Raw genomic sequence first — 21,282 nt, forward strand, 5'->3', positions numbered from 1 at the left:
GCGGAGCGCCTGTTACCATTTGTGAGCTCTCTGTTGCGCTAGAGCCAATCACTGCCTAGCTCCACAGAATCCTCCCGCCTCCCCAGCTTCGGAAGCCTCTCGGTGAAGGCTAAGCCACTTTGGCCAATCAACTAGCGGTGAAGCAGGGGCTCCTCCTTCGAAGGCCCACGTGAGCTGTGGGGAAAGGCAGGGGCGGCTTCTTAGGTGCTGCTGCCGCCGCCACCGCTGCTACTGCCGCCTCGGAACCGGGGCCAGGGGGGCGGTGGGGCAGCGCATGGAGCCCCCGCCCCCCCCGAACTGCCAACACCACCGCTACGCTTAGCACAGGTGAGTCGGGAGTCTAAAGGGTGGAGGGTCAGGTCTGTGACCCCACTAATCCTTACCGCCCCCGCATGGAGGGGCTGTGGCTTGGTCCGTAGCTGGATAGTCAACTCCCCACTACCACACCACGGCTGGGGGACTTGCCAGTGCTTTGACCCTACTTTCGCCCCTTGGAGTGGATCTGACAATGGCTTAAGACCACCCCCACCCCCACCCCCGTTTTAGAATGGATCGGCTCTCGAGCTTAAATGTTTCCCTTACCCCACCTTAGAATGGATTCGTCCATAGTCTTGCCCCCCTCTTTTAGTTAGGGGAGCACTATCTGGCATTGTCCAACTCCTTGACAGTTGGTGCATCTGAACGTATTTCTTCGGTCCGCAACTTTCAGCGCCCCCCCCCCACCCCTCCCCCGTCTGTGCCCTTGTTGGTCTTATCTCTCCTGTTCCTTGTAGTTAAGCAGGCGGTGGTGTGACTCCCCCACCCCTCTTTTACTGTGAGTTAATCTGTGAATTTGTATTCCTGCCTCCTCCACTTCCCCTCTGTGCATTAATCCATGGCTTTATCACATTTTACAGAGATTGTATTCACATCCCCCTAGTTACCAATCCATTGCCCTCGCTCTCCTTCATGTTTTTGTGGACTGTCGCTCTGTTCCTGGGCTTCTCCCCTTTAATAAGGGTCAGCTTCGTGCTTCATATTTCCCCTGGTTTAGTAACCCAGCCCCTGGCTTTGTGCCCCCTCTCCTTTAAACCAGTCTGTGTGATGGCTAATTTCTCCCCTCCACTGTTGTGCGGGAGTCACTCAGTTTTCCTTTCCCCTTGCTTTCAGTAAATAAGATGAGCCTTGCCACCACCCCCACCCTGCTTTTGTAGCTGGTGTGTTCATCAGCCCTCCTGCTCCCCTCTAGCTTACACCTCTTGCACCTCTCATCACGACCCTCTCCCCAAGGGTGCAATGGCCCTCCAGGAGGACCAGCCTATGGAGTGTTTTTAAAAAAATTTCCCTCCCCTTTCTTTGCGGTGGATCAAACCAACGTCTTTCCCGTCAGCACTCTGTGTGCTTGATGAACCCAGATTTTTTTTTAACTCTGGAAGAATGGCTTTCAATCTTTTTACAGATAGGAACCAGCAGTTGAAATGCACCCCACCTCTTACACACTAAGTAAATACATTTCTGGTGATGATGAAGCCAGAAGGAACTAACATTTCTTGAGCACCTACTCTGTATCAGGTCAAGTGTTTTTTATCAGTGGTCTTCAACCAGTCGTCCACGGACCAGTGCCAGTTCTAGAAAGGCTGAGAACCGTTGGTCCATCACCATGATTATAACTGCTGGTCTGTGTGGACCAGTCTGCCGGATAGGTGCCAATCTGAAGATGTAAAAAGGTTGAAGAAAATGAATTGATCTTATTAGTAAAATAATTTTATTTCTTAGGAGGAGACCGTGGCATAGGTAGTCTTAAAGGAAGCCCCATAGCTACAAGGTTTGGTGGTCTTTCTTGAATCCCTCCACTCTCTTCTCTTCCCTGCGCACAGTAGAGCACACTCCTTACAAAACAACCTGGTTCCTCTCCATAAGCTGTTTGTGTTTGCTGTTCCCTCTTTCTGCCTAGCTGCCTCCATTCTTCACCTTGTCTCAGCATCCATCCACCCCCAATTTTAGCAGCTCAGTAACCTTTGATAAGGGATTGAACCACTGTCTGCACCTGTTTCCTTTGCAAAAATCTTTCGGTGTAAATAAAAAAATATCTGTGAGTTAATAATAAAACAAGTAACCTCTGTGCCCTTATTTCCGGCACCTCCCCCTTCTAATTCTGTTCCAGCTGGACTGACCTCCCCGATCCTCAAATTTATTGGACTGGGTCCAGCCTGCTTAAAGTCTTTGCATTGGCTATTTTTTTTTCTACCTGAGAAAATTCATCCCCAATCTCTGCATGGTTCTTTTCAGGGCTCTGGTGAACTATCCAACCTTCCATGACCATATAAACCAGCACAATTAGCAGTTATCAGGCTCCTTCTCTGCTTTATTTGCCTCTTTTCTTTTTCTTTTTTTTTGATACATAAATTCACCATTTTAGTCCTGCTTTTACCCCATTAGAATGGGAGCCTCATGTTGCCTTATAGGGGTTTTTTTTTGGTGTGTTTTTTGTGAAGCAAAATCATTTTTATTGGAAGAAATTTACTTAGACATGAGGAAAGAGAAAGAGAGGAATACGTATTCAAGAAGAGTACATGGACTTGACAAAGCTAGCCTTTTGTTTATAGCTTTTGTCTGATTATTCAGTGCAGGCTCTCTAATACCTAAAATTGTATCTAACATATAATAGGTGATCAGTAACAAATTGTTTGGGAGGGGACAAAGTATAGCGGCCAGGGTTCTTGCCTTGCATGTGGCTGAACTGGGTTTGAACCAAGCACCCCATAGCATCCCCTGAGCCTCACCAGGAATGATCCCTGAGTGCAGAGCCAGGAGTAAGCCCTAATCACTGCTGGGTGTGACCCTCTAAATTGTTTACAAGAATTAAGGGGGAAAATACCATTTCAGACCAATAGGGAATGGTGATAGACAGATGGCAATGAAGAAGGCATTTATGAACTAGTTAAGAGGTTAGCTGGGACTGTTCATTCAACAGATAACTGAGCTCCAGGCACTCTTCCAGGTGCTGGGGATGTGAAAGGGGACAAAAAGCAATTCCTGCTCCTGTGGGGGCAGATATTTGCTGAAAGTCATAGAGATAGAAATAAGTAAAGTTAAATTGTATGTTCGACAAGTGCTAAAGAGGGGAAATGCAGTAGGAAAGGTAAGAATAGAATATTGGACTGGTTTAGATTGTGTACCTAGAGCAGCCTCACTTAGGAGGTAACTGTTGAGTTAAGGAAAGGAAGTCATACTATTCTAAGTGTCAAACTAACAGCCAGTGCAAAGGTCCTGAGGTGGGTTTCCACCTGGTACATTCACGGAAGAAGGAGGAGGCCTGTATGGTTAGAGCAGGGTAGAGGGAGAGGCTGGAGGTGAGGTCAAAGAGGGGATTGGATGTAGATCATTATGGCCACTGTGCTACGGAAGGTTGGTGGGGAGGGAGAAGGACCTGCACAGTAACTGAGAGCTGACATTTGTTGAATGTTTACCATGTGCCAGAACTACTTTTCTAAATCTTTTACATATGGATATTTAATATTCACAGAATCCTTTGAGACTTGGTGTATATTGAGGCTATTTTGGAGAGTAAAACAGTCCCATTTTCTAGAAATGGAAACAGAGAGGTTGAGTAATTTGCTCAAGGCAACAAAACTGCAATAGGGCAGAGGAGAATGAGACCATCCACCTAAAAAGAGCAAATTTGCCAGGTAGACAGGTCATTCCACGTGTTGGATCACAGAGGAAGAATTCATACTCCCTAAGATAAAGGGATCATCACATACAAGAACGGGGGCAAGATACACCTGGCCAGGAGAACAGCATGTGCATAGACTCACAGGTGGGACCTGGAGGGATTCTGGTGCCCATTATGTACCATGCCAAATTAATGCTCCCCTCAGATCTTTGTGCATGCTGTTCCTTGTCTCAGCACATCCTCTCCACAGATGTCAGCCAGGCTTGCTACAGGAGTTAAAAAGACCTCCTTCAAGTCTGCTCAGGGCCGGAAAGCAAGCTTAACAGGCTAAGCACATGTTTTGCTTGCGGGAGAGCTCTGCATTTGGTCCTGGCACCAGAAGCTCCCTTGAGTACCACTGGGTATGACCCCAAAACAAATAGAAAAACAAGTCTGCTCAAATGTCACTTCCGGGGCTGGAGAGAGAATACAGGATACCCCCTGTGCTGTAAGGTGCTGGCCTTGCATGTGGCTGACCAGTTTTGCTGGCATCACATATAGGAGTTGATCCTGGAGAGCACAGAGCCAGGTATAAGTCCTGAGCACAGCCAGATTTGGCCCCTCTTCCCTCACAAAAATTTTTAAAGCCAGAAAAGAGGTCACTGCCTTCTTGCTCACCCTGTATAAAATAACCTTTCTCTCCCTCTAGGATCTTCCTTACCCTTCTATTTTCTTCCATAGTGGACTGGTGTGACAAGGTGGCTAGGGTCACTGCCTGGAGCCAAATGGCCTGGGTTTGAGTCCTGACTCTGCCAACTTCCAGCTGTAACCTTGGGCAAGTGACTCAACTTCCTTGTGTCTCCATTTTATCATCTGGAAAATAGGAGGCTAATGATGGCCACCTATAGCATTCACTTGAGAAATAAATGAGTTTATGAAAATGTTGAGCAGTTCACAGTACAAGTACACAAAACTGGTTCCTGATTTTTTTTTGTGCTTTTCACACCTGGCAATGCACAGGGTTTACTCCTGGCTCTGCACTCAGGAATTACCCCTGGCAGTGCTCAGGGGACCATATGGGATGCTGGGAATCGAACCTGAGTCAGCCTCGTGCAAGGCAAACACCCTACCTGCTGTGCTTTTGCTCCAGCCCCTGGTTTCTGTTTTTAAAATGCTTCTATTCATAGCCTGAGAGGCATCTGAGACTGATCTGTTCGAAAATCGTCCCCTTTACCTCTATTCAGAACATTCCCCCCCACAGCACTACCATTTCATTTGATCCCAGCTACAACCTACTGGGTGTCTAGGTCACAAATCGGTGTCTTCAGATTTTGTCCAGAGTTCAGCTACTTCTCAAGTTCTGCTACAGCCACTGCCGTCTTTCAGATGGACTCTTGCAGAAGCCTCTTCAGTCCCTCCACTCAGTTCTCACAACAGCCAAAGAGATCCGGTGACAGTCCAGGTGACAGCCTGTCCTCCTTTCTGTTCACAACCCTGTCATAGCCCCTGTCTCACTCACAGTCAACACTGAAGTGCTTTAGAATGCCTGACAAAAGCCACACTGAGATGCAGAGAGATAGCACAGCTGGGTTTGCCTTGTACGCAGCCAACCTGGGTTCATATGGTATTCAATAATTCCTGGAATCCCATATGGTCCCCTGAGCACCACTAGGAGTGATTTCTAAATGCAGAGCCAGAAGCAGCCCCTGAGGATTGCCAGGTATGGCTCACAACCAAAACAAAAAGAAAAGAGAAAAAAAGTCTTACTGGGTCTGCCCCCCCCCCCCGCCCCCCGTGTGTCCTGCTCCCCTTCTCCCACCATGCTGCAAACCTTTCTCTTCCTTTGGCATTTGGGATGCTTCTTAGCTTCAGGGCCTTTCACACTGGCTATCTTCTCCACCTTGTCCCTTATTGTCTGTGTGATCACAATGACTCCTCTTTTTTTATGTCTTTGCTCAAATGGCACTTTTCCTTGACTGCCCTCTTGACCCATTGAAATATAGCCATGCCTTCCCTGCTGTATTTTTGCCCACAGCTCTTCCCAATATCTGACATCTCCTGTACTTGTTTATCTTCTCTCATGTTGTCTATACTAATATGTGCATGCCACTCAGGCAGGAGATTTTGTTTTGCTCACCCCAATACCAGCCCACAATGGATACTTAGTAAATGCTTAATAAATGAATCAGATGAAGAGGATGGAGGCTGGTAAGGCCTTTGCATGCATCTGATCTGGGTTGGACTGTTGGGACCTCAAACAGTCCCTCAGCCCACCAGGAATAATCCCTGGGCACTGCCATGTGTACCTCCCCCCAAAAGCAAAATAAATAAATAGATGAAGAGAAGTAAGTAGTCACCAGTCTGAGGAAGGCAGATTAGTGGAACTCATTAAGGCTCCTGGGGAGATGTGATAATCAAGTACAAAACCCTGTGTGCCGTTAAAACTGAGGCAAACTGTCAAATTTCGCCTTCACTGGCAAGAGTCTGTTGCAGCTGTTAGAAGAACTGGTAAAAATGCCTCTCTTAGCCACCAGGACTCCAATAAACTCTTTGAGCCTCAGAAATAAGCAGGCCTTGAAAATAAGCTCAGCAAGAGGTCTTGGATGCAGGACGCTCTGATCTGGACACACTTCATAGCTTTGTGACTTGTATAATTGCCTCAAATTGTGCCTCTGCTGAGTGAACTTCAAAACAGCTCAGCCATAAGAGGAACATACTGTATATTTCCTTATAGATTAAAGAAGTCAAGCTATAATGGAAGGAGAGGGGGCCTCCTAGGCACCCTCTGATTTGGAGTACCTCATTCTTAACCCAACACTTCCACCCTGTGGCTGGTTGACTGATGAAAGCTCATTCTTTGAAGAAATGGGAAGCTCATGTTTATTTCACTCTCAGCAGAGAACTGCGATGAGGGGACAGGGAAGGCCCTTTTCTCCCTGGGAAGGGGAGTGTAGCTTAATGTTTCTGAAGCTTAAACAGCTGGAGCCTGACTGCGTGCACCCAAATCCTGGCTCTGCCTCTCAGAGCTGTGGGGCCCGGAGCTGGCTCTCAGCAGTTCTGTGCCTCAGGTCTCCTCCCTCCCCCCCAGCAAATTAGCGATAATAAGAGTACCTACTACTTTAGGGGAGAGGAAAAATGAGCCAGCACCTGTAAAGATAACAGTCCAGAGCTCCAGTTCCTTATCCAGAACCCTTGGGGCAAGATGTTTCCGAATTTCAAATTTTTCAGATTTTAGGAAAATAACAAGGTGCACAGACAAGATGTTACATAACACCCTTAGTGGGCTCGGTAATCAGCCACATTCAGATTTCTGCTGTGAAATGTACGAACAGTCACAAAATGTACGAATAGTCATGCTAAATGGGGATCAATAAAGACCAGAAGGGGCCTTTCATTTCACAGCAGTTTTTGCTGCCCACAGGGCTACAGGGAAGCTTCCGGGTTTTAGAGCTTTTAGGAGTTTGAAAATTGCAGATAAAGGCTTAGGAACAAATCAGAGCCTCATTTATTAAGAAATTGTTACATCCCAGGCAGAGCATATTTAATTCATATAGTCACCTTGCAAGTTAGGTGGTATTATTGTGATTCCTATTTCACAGATGGAAACTTTGAGGCACGCATTCAAGAATGTGCCCCTGACTACCCTATCAGTGAATAGCAGGTGTGGGGTTTCTGAGATTCCACCCTTGGCAGTCTGACCATAGAACAAGGGAAACTGTCCTCACAAGTCGTGTTGCTGCTGATTGGAACAATGTCTGGCAAGAGTAAGCACGTAATACAGGCTAGGTGTTACTCTGACCAAGAAAGAGAACATACAGGGATGGTAACAGCCCCAAGAAGCTCAGAGGAGGGGCTGGAGTGATAGCACAGCGGATAGGATGTTTGCCTTGCATGCGGCCGATCTGGGTTCAATTCCCAGCATCCCGTATGGTCCCCTGAGCACCACCAGGAGTAATTCCTGAGTGCAAAGCCAGGAGTAACCCCTGTGCATCACTGGATGTGACCCAAAAAGCAAAAAAAAAAAAGCTCAGAGGAGAGGAGTGGGAAACGGCAGGCACCTGGTTGCAGGAAGGGTTCACAAAGCATGACCCCAGGAGCTGGGATATGAGCTATGAGAAAGACTTATAGGCAGAGGAATGAGGCCCCTGACAGAAGGAACTTTCTGGAAAGCTTAATGTTTGCTAGGGTAGGCATTACAAAGGCAAGTATCCAGGTGAGAGGAATTGTGCTTGCCATCTGTTTATGCTTAAACAAGTGATCACAAATCTAGCTGCTTAAAGCCACACGCATTTACCATAGGACCAGAACTATAGTACATAGGGTAGGGCACGTGCATTGCATGCAGGTGACCTCAGTTCCATCCCTAGCATTGCAGAGTGTCTGCTGAACCCCGCCATGAGTGATTCCCTAAGCACAGAGCCAGGAGTAAGCCCTGAACACAGCCAGATGTTGACCACAGTCCCTCCAATTTTTTTCTTAAAATAACATCTTAAGACTTCTGTGGGTGAGAAGTCCAGTCCATGGTGTCTGCAGAGCTGCATTCCTTTCTGGGCAAGGGAAGGATCAGTTTCCTGCTCTTTCAGGTTATTGGCAGAATGTATTTCCTGGAGGCTTTGGGATTAACGTTCCTGTTTCCTTACTGGCTGGCAGTTTAGGGCCATTGTCAGCTCTCAAAGGCCACTGCATTTCTAGCCCATTGTTCCATCTTCTTTTTCTATTTTTTCTTTTTTTCTGTTTTTTTTTAATCATACCCAGTGATGCTCGGGGATTACTCCTGGGTCTGCAGTCAGGAATTATGCCTGGCAGTGCTTAGGGTACCATATGGGATTCCTGGGATCAAACCCAGAGACAAATGCCCTACTCACTGTACTATCACTCCAGCCCCTTCTTTTTCTATTTTTTATTTTTGGGCCACACCTGGCTGTACTCAGGACTTACTCCTGGCTCTGTACACATGGATCAATTCTGGTAGGGCTAAGGGGCCCCTGTGCAGTGCTGGGGATCAAACCCAAGTTGGCAGCATACAAGGCAAGTGCTCCAACCTTCTAACCTCTATACTATCTCTCCAGCCTTCTTCCATCTTCAACCAATAAAGGTAGGTTAAGTCCCTCTTAGTTATGTTTTGGATCTCTCTTGCCTCTTCTGCCTCCTGTGTTTTGGTTTTTGGGTTTTGTTTGTTTATTTTGGGCATCATACCTGGTGGTGCTCAGGGTTTACTTCTGACTCTGCACCCAGGGATCACTTCTAGCAGTGTTTGGGGTTCCATATTGGGTCCCAGGAATCAAACCTGAGTCAGCCACTTGCAAGGAAAATGCTTTGTCCACTATACTCTCACTCCAGCCCCCCTGCCTCCTGCTTTCAGTAAATGTTCTTGTGATTAGATAAAAGTCACCTGAATTATCCAGAATAATCTCTGTGTTTTAAGCTCCCTACCCTTAGGTTCATCAGCAAAGCTCCTTTTGCCATGTAGTCTAATGTACTCAGAGGTTCCATGGGCCAGAGATATAGTACAGCGGGGCAGGGTGCCTGCCTTGCACACAGCAGACCTGGCTTGAATCTCTGGCACCACATATGATCCCCTGGGCCCTGCAGGAGTGATCCTTGAGAGCAGAGCCAGGAGTAAGCCTGAGCTCCGCCGGGTGTGGCCCCCAAATAAACAGGTTCCAGAGATTAGGGTGTAAGGCTGTAGACATCTTTGTGGGTGGGCATTATTCAGTCTGCCACATATGTGGCCAGCCATCTGTTCCTTCAGAGTCCTGAGTGTCCCACAGAAGAAATATATTCACACCATCCTAAAATTCCCAGTAGGGGGCATCCAAAGCTGAAGAGTATAGGGTTGAATCTGAGGATGTTTAAGGAGTGATGGTAGGACTGCAGAGGGGGAGGTTGGCAGGTAGAAACAGAAGGGCAAAAAAAGGAATCATCCCACTGACCTCTGCCCTTCCTGGTGTTCTGTCTGCAGGCAGCCTTGTGGTTTTAAGCCATTTGTCCTCCAGGTGCCCCTGGAATGGCGTGACTACTTCCCCAGCAATGGACCCCTCTGTTACACTGTGGCAGTTTCTGCTGCAGCTGCTGAGAGAGCAAGGCAATGGCCATATTATCTCTTGGACTTCACGTGATGGTGGGGAGTTCAAGCTAGTGGATGCTGAGGAGGTGGCTCGTCTGTGGGGGCTGCGGAAGAACAAGACTAATATGAATTATGACAAGCTCAGCCGGGCCTTGCGCTACTACTATGACAAGGTAAGCTGTCAAAGACCAGGTAAGCTATCAGAGACTATTGCATCATCTTGTTTGTGTCTTAATTGTCATTTTGAGAATAAGATTAAAATCGATCATTTTTGTCCCTCTACTCCATGCTCTACTATCTTCAGACCACTGCTGGCTTTACCTAACAGTTATTATAAATTATACTACAGTCTTTCTGGGTTCTTTTAGGGGGTGGCTTTTGTGCCATATTACTCCTAGCTCTGTGCTCAGGGATCACTCCTGATGGACTTGGGAAATTATATTGCATGCTGTAGGTTGAACTTGGGTCAGCCACATGCAAGACAAGCACCCTACCCACTGTACTATCTTTGGTCCCAAGTTTGTTTTCACTAAACCCCTCATCGTAATATTAATACAGATATCCACTCTGAGTTTCATCTAGGTCATACTGTCCCATTACAGCCTGCACTACATTTCAGGGGTTTTTTTTTGGGGGGGGCACACCCATCAGTACTCAAAGCTTATTCCTGTTTCTGTGCTGCTCAGGCCTTACTCTTGGTTCTGTGCTGAAGGAGCACTCCTAGTGGGGCTTAGAGCATCCTATGGGGTACTGGGGGTACTGAGGATAGAACCCGGTTCGGCCACATCCAGAGCAAGCGCCATATATGTGATTCAGCCCTAACCTTTCATTTTCTTACCTTATGCCTATAGCCCAGACTTTTACAAAGTAGTGCTGATTTTAATACTTATAATGAACCATATGAATAATTGTTTTTCTTGCCCCAGAGCCCCTGGGGCCTGTCCTGAAATCTTCAGTTGTCTCATTATCTGTTCTTGTTATAGAATAATAATTCCAAAAGCTATTTCTTCTTACAGTACAAACCTCCATGACGGTATTATGGAAATTTTTCCTTACTGCTTCCTCTTGGACCTTGCAAATTTTGATCAATTCTCCTCTTGTTCTTATATGCATATATATATATCTTTAAAAATGTATTTCCCCCTAATATTGGTTGCCTTTTACTTTAAACCCCATCAAATGTGGTACACTACTCTTGGAATCTTAGTGGTGTAAAATATGAGAATAGTTCCAGGAATAGGTTCACTCATGGGTGAAACGCATCCAAGCATGTAGAGAGCAGCCGTGAGCATGGTGTTGATTGAGTTCTGGAGGTTTTCAGTTGCAAGGGCTAGCTCCATTAGGGCGGGGGGGGGGTTCATCTCCCCCACTCTGGGTTGCCCTGAATGAAACAGTCTGGCGTGGGGGAAGATTCTTAAAACTCATTCTTAAAACTCATCCTGCCCTCCCTAGTGACCTTTCCCTGTTCCATATCTGTGTTCATAGCTTTAAGTAATCCTCTATATTAATAAGTCAGCACCACATCCTTCTATATGACTTTAGTCTCTTCCAACTTTTATGTCATGGGTTGGAGCAGTAGTACAGTGGGCAGGGCAATTACCTTGCACACACTCAATCCAGATTTAATCCCACCACTACATATGATGCCCTTAGCCCTGGCTTTTTGCCCTGGAAAGTGATCCCTGAGCATGGAGCCAGGAGTATGCCCTGAACACCACTGGTGTAAGTCAAAAACAAACAAACAAAAAAGACATTAGCCAGAGAGAGAGTGCTACATATCTGGCACTTGCCTGGTTTTATCCTGACACCGCATAGGGTTCTAGGAGCGATCCCTGAGCACAGAGTCAGGAGTAAGCCCTGAGTACCACCTGGTGTGGCCTACTCTTCTTCAACAAAAAAGACAGGGAAGGGGCCAGGGAGATAGCTCAAAGGGCTGGAGCATATGTTTTGCCTGTGGGCAGCTCAGGTTCAATCTCTGTGATTGTGTTGTCTCCCAAGAGCCGGAAGTGGAAGTACCCCTCAAGAACCATGCGGCATAGTCCCCAAAACAAAACCAAAGGGAAAAATAGTACAACTTAAACAACGAGTAAGGGGCATAATAAGACATTACAGTGGCCAGACAAATAATACAGTAGGTAAAGTACTTGCCTTATACACTGTCGACCCATATGGTCCCCTGACCACTAGCAGGTGTAATTTCTGAGTGCAGAGCCAGGAGTAACCCCTGAACATCTCCAGTGTGTCTCTAAAACAAAAACAAAAGAAAAAGAAAAAAGAAGACATTAGGGGCCAGAGTGATAGGACAGTGGGTAAGGCATTTGCCTTGCTTGGGGCAAAACCTAGGTTTGAACCCCAGCATCCCGTATGGTCTTCTATGTCCATCAGGAATGATCCTAAGCACAGAGCCAGGAGTAAACCCTGAGCATCACCAGGTGTGGCCCAAAGAACAAAACCATGAGAAGACATTAGGAGACACACCTCTCTGCACCCCTAGCCCCCACCCTTTCTGCTAAGGCCCTTTTCCCCCTCTCTCCCTTTCCAGAACATCATCCGCAAAGTCAGCGGCCAGAAGTTTGTCTACAAGTTTGTGTCCTACCCTGAAATCGCAGGGTGCTCTACTGAGGACTACTTGCCACCACCCGAGATACCTGTCACCTCCACTGTGGCAAACATGGCACCTACTGCTCTTCATGTTGCCCCTGGGGACCCTGCTTCTGGGAAGCCAGGCCCACCCAAAGGTGGGGGAGTGGCAGGCACAGGTGGCTTGGCACGTAGTAGCCGAAATGAATACATGCGCTCAGGCCTCTATTCTACCTTCACAATTCAGTCCCTGCAACCGCAGCCACACCCACAGCTGCCACCTCATCCTCGGCCTCCTGCAGTACTCCCCACCAGTACCCCTTCAGGGGCAATGCTCCTCTCAGGGAGCAGGAGCACCAGCCCAAGCCCCTTGGAGGCCTGCCTGAAGACTGAGGATGTCGACCTTCCTCTGCAGGTAAGAACCAGAAGGATTAGGAAGTCTGTGAGAGGGATAGACAATTCCCAGAGGGAATGGAGGAGTGTGTGGAGAATGTAGGGGGCCACAAACCTGTGATTAAAGGATACATGGCAGAAGGAAAGATACAGAAATCCCCTAGGAGGAAACTTTGGGTTTCAGAGCAGTGCTAGCTAGAGAAGAAAGGAAAGGAAGGGCATTGGAATCAGTAGTATACCTCCAACATTTCATACCCATATCCCCTTGTATTTGTTTAATGCCCTTCAGCAGTCATCTAGCCACCTAATGGGTATTTTAAACTAGATTGTGGAAACCCATCCTCAGAATCTGATATATGTGGTTGTCGGGATGGGCCAGAGACTGAGAATATTTTTTTTAATTTTTTTGTTTGTTTTTGGGTCACCCCTGGCAGTGTTCAGGGCTTAATCCCGAGTCTGTATTCAGGGGTTAGTTCTGGTGAACTCAGGGGACATATAGGATGCCAGGGATCAAATTCAGGTCGGCTACATGCCAGGCAGGCGCCCTACCTGCTGTACACATACCCATGCCTAGAATGGGCACATTTTTAAAAATTGAATCATTATGAGATATACAGTTACAAAGTTGCTCAGTCATATAATGTTCCAACACCTTTCCCTTCACCAGTGTACATTTCTCACCAACATTGTCCCCAGTTTCCTTCCTGCAACCCCCAATCCGCCACTCTCTCTCTCTGTCTTTCTCTCCCCCTCTCTCCCTCTCTTTTTCTCTCTCCTTCCCCCTTTTGGGCATTGTGGTTTGCAATACAGATACTGTAAGGTTATCATGTATGTCACTTTACCAACTTTTAACACTTAGATCTTGTCCAGAGTGAGTATTTCTAAGTATTTTGGTCATACTGGTCCCTTCTCTATCCTAACTGCCCTCCTTCCCCCTCCCCACACACACTTGTGGCAAGCTTCCAACCATTGACCAGTTCTCCTGGCCAGAATGGACACTTTCAACTAGTTTTCAGGTGAGGTGGATGCAGCTGATCTGGAGGACCACTGCTTTAATGAATGAGGGAAGGATCCCCATAAATCCTGCACCCAGAGTTATCCCTGCCTGCAGATTGGAGAAGCTGCCTCTGAAAACAGCAGCTTTTTTTTCCCTTTATTTTATTTTATTTTTTTTTTACAGTTGTAGATTTACAATTTTTTGTGCTTTGGTTTCAATTATACAATGATCAGATACCCATCCCTCCACCAGTGCCCATTTTCCACCACCATGGATAGTATCCCCCCCACCCACATCCCCCCATCCCCCCCTGCCTCTGTGGCAGGGCAATCCCCTGTGAAAACAGCAGCTTTATTGGCAAAGTCCCACATTGTTTTAGCATGTGCTCCAGGTTGCAGCAGATACCCAGTACTAAATACCATTTTCCAAACCAAATCATTGACTTCGCCACCATGCAGTCCTTTGTTTTGTTTTTGGGACCACATCCACAACTTGCTCTGGCTTACTCCTGGCTCTGCACTCAAGAATCACTTCTGGTGGTGCTTGGGTTAACCATATGTGATGCCAGAATCCAAACCTGGTTCAGCTGCTTGCATGGCAAGCGCCCTACCTAATGAACTATTTCTCTGGCCCCTAGTTCTTTCATTTTTAACACAGGGCCTCTTGCGTGCACAGCATGAGCTTTACCGCTAAGCCCAGCCCCAGTCCTGAAAGGAAAAACAAAGTTTGTTTGGTGCAGGGGCAGGGGTCAGGGTCATCCTGGGGCTGGTACTTAAAGCCTCCCACATGCTAGGCATATGCTTGACCCCTTCTGCTATCTCCCCAGTCCACCCAGCAGTCTTCTTACAGTCTCTCTGCACCTGCTCCTCTTCAGGTCATCCTCACCCCACCTGAGACCCTGAACCCTAAATCAGAAGAACTGAGTTTGGAGGCCAGGTTTGGCAGGTCACTGCCCACCGACGTCAAAGTGGACACGCCCAAGGATGAGTTGGAAGCTGCAGCCCATGGGGAGGTGGAATTTGTGCTGGAATCGAAGGTTGAGTCGGAAGTTTCTCCCACGGAAGATGTGCCAGCCCACCTGCCCGCAGTTGTCATGGAGACTACAGCACAGGTAGTCGGTGTTGGAGCCTCTACATCGTCATCGCACACAGAGAACGTCCAACCTCAGAAGGGCCGGAAGCCCCGAGACCTGGAGCTTCCACTCAGCCCAGGGCTACTGAGTGGTCCGGGACCCGAACGGACTCCAGGATCGGGATCTGGCTCCGGGCTTCAGGCACCAGGGCCAGCACTGACTCCATCCCTTCTACCTTCTCATACACTGGTGAGAGCTGGTGGGGTGGGTGGTGGCAAGCACCAGAACAAATGGGGTTATAAACGACTAAAGAGGGCCTTGGCTTGAGTTGAGGCCATGCTGGAAGAATGGAGCCTGATTATCAAAGGGCTGGAGAGTCGCTAGTGCCAGGGTTGTCCTAGTGAAGTACAGTCTGGGGGAGTTTTACGGGGGATCGAGTCCTGAGGGCCCCATTTTCTGCAGGAACTCTTTTTCAGGTTGAGGCTTGGTGTGAATAACTTGAACTAAGCCTTTGGGTCTGGGATTGGCACACTGTGTTTTTCCCAGTGAGCCCTATGGAGTCATTCTTAGACCCTGTGATGTTGAGGTGACTTGGGAGAAGACATGCAACATATGATCAGTGTCTTGTGTGGGTCATCTTGATCCCCTGAGACTGAGTCTCAGGAGTTGGGGTTCCATGTCAAATAGGAGAGAGGTGTGACAGACAAGAACCTAGGACTGGGGGGCTAAGCCTGTGTACTTGAGAGGAGTGACATCAGAAATCTAAGTGGGGAAAGTGGTGGGAGCAGGGTTTGTGCCTTCTGTGTTCCCCTCGCCTATCATCTGCTTGCTTGAGTATCACCAAACCCTTCCCTCCAGACTCCGGTGCTGTTGACACCCAGCTCGTTGCCCTCCAGCATCCACTTCTGGAGCACTCTGAGTCCCATTGCACCCCGTAGTCCTGCCAAACTCTCCTTTCAGGTAGGATTCCGCACCCCCACTCCACCCCACCCCCGCACCTCATCCCAGAGCAGAGCAGAGACCCTGCCTAAGCCACATGTGTGACATCTTCCTCTTTCTGTCCCCAGTTCCCCTCCAGTGGAAGCGCCCAGGTGCACATCCCTTCCATCAGCGTGGATGGCCTCTCAACCCCCGTGGTGCTCTCCCCAGGGCCCCAGAAGCCATGACTACCATCAGCACAGCCACCCCTTGGGGTGGTCACTCCATCCATGCCTTGGACTTCTCTCCAGCCATCTTAATTCAAAGAGAAAAGAGAGTTCATGAGACTGACTCGTTCTCTGATTGTGGGGGTAGGGATTCTTAGGAAGAAGCTTCTCTTCACAACCCACATGAAACACGATAACTCTCCTCTCTTTTTGTCAGGTCCCCCAGTAGCCGTCCTCACACGTCTCCTACTCCTGTAGTTGAGGGGGGCGGTTTATTTATTTTTTGAAGGCCACTGGGAAGATCCTGGCCCATCTCTTTGAAGGAGGGTGTGAGGCTATCTCCCCTGATCTCCATATCTTTTTCCCTAACACAGGACAATCGGGGTCTGGCTTGAGAAGGCCCCTTCTTTTTTCTTTTCTTTCTCTCTCAGCCTGCCCTTGGGAAGCTGAGGGAACGCTGTTTCTAGGTGTTTGTAGAAGAAATCATTGTAGTTGTTTATTCTTGGCCATTCCTAAGGGTCCAGGAATAATTTGTGCCACTTCATGGTTTGGGAGTCTTGGCCGAGGAAGATTCACACTTTTGGAATGGGATTTTCCACGGCCAAAGACGTTTTCTCAGACAGCTTGTCCTTTTCTCAGCCAACTTTTTGGCCAGAAAGGAATACCCCTTTTGTCTCTCCCCTTGAAAAGCCATTCCTGTGTCTGCCAAACTCCTGGGGTCCTACCTTTACCTCCCAATGGAGGGTTTGGGGGGGCAGAGTCCCCGTCTGGGGGACCCCTCCTACCAGTACTCCAGGTTTCCCTGTACCCCGTTCCCTGCCATTTTGATAGTATAATCTATTTTTAAATGGAACTTTTCAGTAGGGGCGAAGGGCCATCTCATCCTGTATCTGAGATGGGGTGGGTGGGAAGGAAGGGATTTGGGGTGAGGGGAGGAATCTTCCTGCCACTCCCAAGTGTTTATTTTTGATACCAAATGAATTTCCAGCTCCCTCCCTCTCAGCCCCCCAATTTCCTGCGGGCGGGTACATAGGACCCTTTAAGTGTCCCTGGAGTTGGGAGGGAGGAATGAGGGACATTAAGTCTGCCATGTTCCAGTTCTGGGCTGGAGAGAGGTGGGCTCAAAGGACTTCTAGGCTTGCCTCCTATCAGCAACAGCCCTGTCCTGGGGACCTGGGAGGGGTTGGTGATTTGGGGGACGGTGCTACACCTGTCTCCACTGTTTGTTTTATTTCCCCAAAATGTGGATTTTTTTCTAATAGTCCCAGAGAATGGGTAATTGTTCCTGTAAATATATATTTTTAAAGGTGATGCTGGAGACTGATAGCATTTTTTTTTTGGCCTTGAAGCTGTTGGGTCTGAGTATGACAAGCCTGACACTGTGTGTGAAAGGTGGTTAGGTTATGAGATTGGTTCTGAGAGAAAGAACATGGTGGTGCATGTGACAGAAACAATAATAAAGACTGTAGACTGGGAGCCAAAGGTATGAAAAAGAGACACTGGGGAGTTGTAGTTGCTTGTGGATTGAGACTGTGGGCAACCGAGTAGGAGCTGTAGTCCCAAACTTGATGTTGTGTCTCTGAGAAATCGCGGCTATGTGTCAGAAAATCACTGTAAGACAAAGTGAAGGATAACTGTTCAAGGAAATGGTTTGTGTGTGAGCGAGAGAGGATGTTGATGAAGAGGTAGTAGGCACCACAGATCAATCATTATTTAACAGGTTGAGAGTGATCAAGACAGACCAATTATGTTTGGTAACCTATGGGGACATGAAAATGGCATAGAGATTGTCAGGAAATAAATGTCACTATGGGGGTAGGGGCATTTGCCAACCCGGGTTCAATTCCCAGAACCCAGAGGGTCCCTGAAGCCCCGCCAGGAGTGATCACTGAACACAGATCCAGGAGTAAACCCTGAGCACTGCCAGGTGTGGCCCCTAAAAAAATAACAAAAAACGTTTTTTAATTAGTGAAACACCATGAGGTACAGTTGTAGACTTACAAATTTTTGTGCTTGGGTTTCAGTTATACAAAAACGTTTTTAAGGGGGATGTGGTTCAGTGGTAAAGCATGTGCTTCACATGTGTGAGTTCGTTCCCTAACCCCACATACACATGCAACAAAAGGGAAGTAGCAAGGCTATAACTAATAAACTGACAAAAAGAAATAAATGGTGTGAGCAACTGAAATGGGACACATATATGTATGTGTGTGGGGGGGACTGATTAAGCACCCGTTAGCAATTATGATATTATGACCCCAAAGCCTCAGAAGCTGAGGGAATGTGACTATGATAGTGAATGGGTGACTGAGACTATGCCTGAGGAACTGTAAAACTCTTCAAGCAACTTTCTTGAAGACTGTAAATGAAGGGTTGAATGTGCTGGAAAACACTTGAGGAGAACTGTGAGACTAGGTGACTAAGTTGGTGTCTGCATTCCAGTGTGTTCGTCTGTGTGTGAAACTCTCAGCTATAACTGGGGTCTGTGGGTGTGTGAAATATGGGTTTTAGTGAAAAGAGGTAAGAGAGTGATTTTGTGTACTCAAGTAGAACTTTATGGTGGCTGGAAGTCAGTGACTATTTGTATAAGTGAGAAAATGGCAGCCCGACTGAGTGTTGGAAACAGCTTATCAAAAGGTGTGACTGTTTATGTGTATATGTGTAAAACTGGCAAAAGTAAATAACAGTGATATTGGCTGAGTGAGACAGGCTCTAAACTCTGATTGTGTGAAAAACTTTTAGGAGACTGTAGTGAGACCAGGAATCAATGACATCAAAAATGACTCCCTGTGTGAGTGAGTGAGAAAAATGTCCGAGAGGCTGTGTGATAGAAGGGGTAGGTGAGCCTGTCAGTGAGAGACATAGCAGAGGCTGTGAGTCTGGAACTGTATATGTATTGTTTAAAGAAAAAAAAACACTAATAAGAGAACATGACTGAGATGGAATGAGACACTACACTGCACTGTCCTCCTGTTGTTTATCAATTTGCTCAAGCAGGTATCAGTAACGTCTCACAACAAATTGTGAGACTTGTTGTTACTGTTTTTGGCATATAGAATACATCACGGGTAGCTTGCCAGGCTTTGCCGTACAGGCGAGATACTCTCGGTAGCTTGCTGGGCTCTCCGAGAGGGGTGGAGCAATTGAACCCGGGTTGGCTGCGTGCAAGGCAAGTGCCCTTACACACTGTGCTATCGCTCCAGCCTGGAATAAGACAATAGAGGAGAAATCAAATATGTTCTGCATAGGAGAAAGCCCTCTTCCATCTGTCTTCTTCCTTTCAGAGCTCTTCCCTTTAGGTGCCCTGGGCTGGTTTCTTCCAGTTCTCCAAATCTTGAAATTCTGGGGTTCCCCAGGCATTTGTTTTTATTTCCCCCTGGGATTTTCATGAGCCTCCTTCCTTCTTTGAGACACTACTTATCCCTCCAATTCACAGTGTTCCTCTTGATACTTACCAGAATTCATTAAGTTTTGTTCCTTTCTTTAAAAAATTTTTTTGAGTCACTCAGCAACTGTTTATGAAGCATGTTCTGGTTGCTAATTCCTGTCTAATCCTTGCATAGAAGTTAACCCTGATTAAAAAATCCCTGCCCTCATGGAGCTGGCACTTTAGTGAGGATGATGGGCAGGAAATGGATAAACAGAATATAGCAGGTGATGGGGCAATCAAGAAACAAAACAAGACTTTTTTGCTTTTGTTTTTCATTTGCTTTCGGGCCACACCCAGCAGTGCACATGGGTTACTCCTGGCTCTGCACTCAGGGATCACGCCTGGTGGTGGTCAGGGGACCATATGTGGTGCCGGGGTTTGAATCTGGGTTGGCCAATGCAAGGCAACCACCCTACCTACCTACCACTCTGGCTCCAGGACTCTTTCACTCTTTGTTTTTAAATAAGAAATATGGGGGGAGTGGGTCAGGGAGATTATAATTCAGGGGTTAAGGTATTGCCTTTGCGTGTTGCTCACCCTGGTTGAAACAGGAACCACATCGCTCCTGCCTACAGAGCCAAGAGTAGCCCCTTAACACTATCAGGTATGGCCCCGAAGCTCCCCTCTTAAATAAAATGAAACATTTTAATTAAGAAATATGGAGGCAAGGAAGATAGCACAGGAGCTAAGGGTTCCCTTAGAGCCCCACCCCCAAGCAGTTCCTCGTGTGCTCTGAAGTCTCCCAGCACCACCACCACTGCAGTGGTCCTGATAAGTATTGCTGAGGCTGGTCCCTAGATCCCCTGAACAATACTTAGAGCAATCCCCACCACACACACAAAATAAATGTCTGCAGGGGCTAGAGAGAGCTCAAGTGATGGAGCACAGGGCTTGCACGTGTGAGGCCCTAAGTTTGATCCCCAGCACCACACCGCCCCCGGAGCACAATACCACTGAGTGTTACCCCTATTTAAAAAAGATGGGGATGCCAGAGAGATAGTAGCACTGTCAAGGTCCTGGTAGCACTGTAGCACTGTCCTCCCATTATTCATTGATTTGCTTGAGTGGGCACCAGTAACGTCTCCATTGTGAGACTTGTTACTATGTCTGGCATATCGAATATGCCACAGGGAGCTTGCCAGGCTCTCTGAGAGGGACAGCGGGTAGGGTGTTTGCCTTGAGTGCAGCTGACCCGCATTCAATTCCTCTGTCCCTCTTGGAGAGTCCAGCAAGCTACTCAGAGTATCCCGCCTGCATGGCAGAGCTTTTCAACAATGGGAGGACAGTGCTATAGTACAGTGCTACTACAATCAATGTTAGCAGAGCGATAGTACAGTGGGTAATGCTCTTGCCTTGCACATTCCAACTGAGTTTGATCCCCAGCATCCCATATGGTCTTCTGAGCCCCACTAGAGGTGATCCCTGAGCACAGTGCCAGAATTAAGCCCTAAACACTGCTGGGCGTGGCTCAAAACAACAACAAAGGATGATGCTAAGGAGATAGTACAGGACTTAAGGTCTTGCCTTACTTGTGGCCAATCCCAGTTCCTATCCCTGCTTGTTAACAAGCAGTTTAACTGTTAACAAGCAGTTTCCCAAGTATCATCGGGTGCAGTCCTGGAGGTACCCCACACTGCGGGAGTTACCTGGGTAATCCCCGGCACTTAGAGCTCCAAGACTGCCACATCCCCAGGCCCTCAGCATTGAATTGCCAGCCTACTTGGTCAAGAACTGTTGGGAGGACCCCCTGGGCTTCCTGAGCACTGTTTGGGAGGCCAAAATAACAGAAAGGAAAAGAAAGCTGGGGTTCGGCATGTTGCTTAACAGTAGCGCACATGCCTTGCATATAAAGGATACCTGACACCACAAAAGAAAGTCTGCAGTCATTTTATTCCTCAGCTGTACAGAAGATGAAAGCACAGTCTCTACCACTAGGATTCTTATGAGTATTTTATGCCATTTAA

The 21,282-nt window shown here is 47.5% G+C and overlaps 1 protein-coding gene across 1 annotated transcript; it reads left to right on the forward strand.

The window, feature by feature from the left end:
• Positions 1-169: 169 nt before the first annotated feature.
• On the forward strand, positions 170-17,199 carry ELK1 (ETS transcription factor ELK1). Its single transcript, XM_056128644.1, has 6 exons — positions 170-327; positions 9,597-9,874; positions 12,244-12,696; positions 14,546-14,992; positions 15,602-15,703; positions 15,811-17,199. The coding sequence occupies exons 2-6, from the start codon at positions 9,665-9,667 to the stop codon at positions 15,907-15,909; spliced, it is 1,311 nt and encodes a 436-aa protein (XP_055984619.1). The 5' UTR covers positions 170-327; positions 9,597-9,664; the 3' UTR covers positions 15,910-17,199.
• Positions 17,200-21,282: the final 4,083 nt, after the last annotated feature.

Source organism: Sorex fumeus, unplaced genomic scaffold (genome assembly GCF_029834395.1).
Source record: "Sorex fumeus unplaced genomic scaffold, SorFum_2.1 ptg000065l, whole genome shotgun sequence".
NCBI classification, from domain to species: Eukaryota; Metazoa; Chordata; class Mammalia; order Eulipotyphla; family Soricidae; genus Sorex; species Sorex fumeus.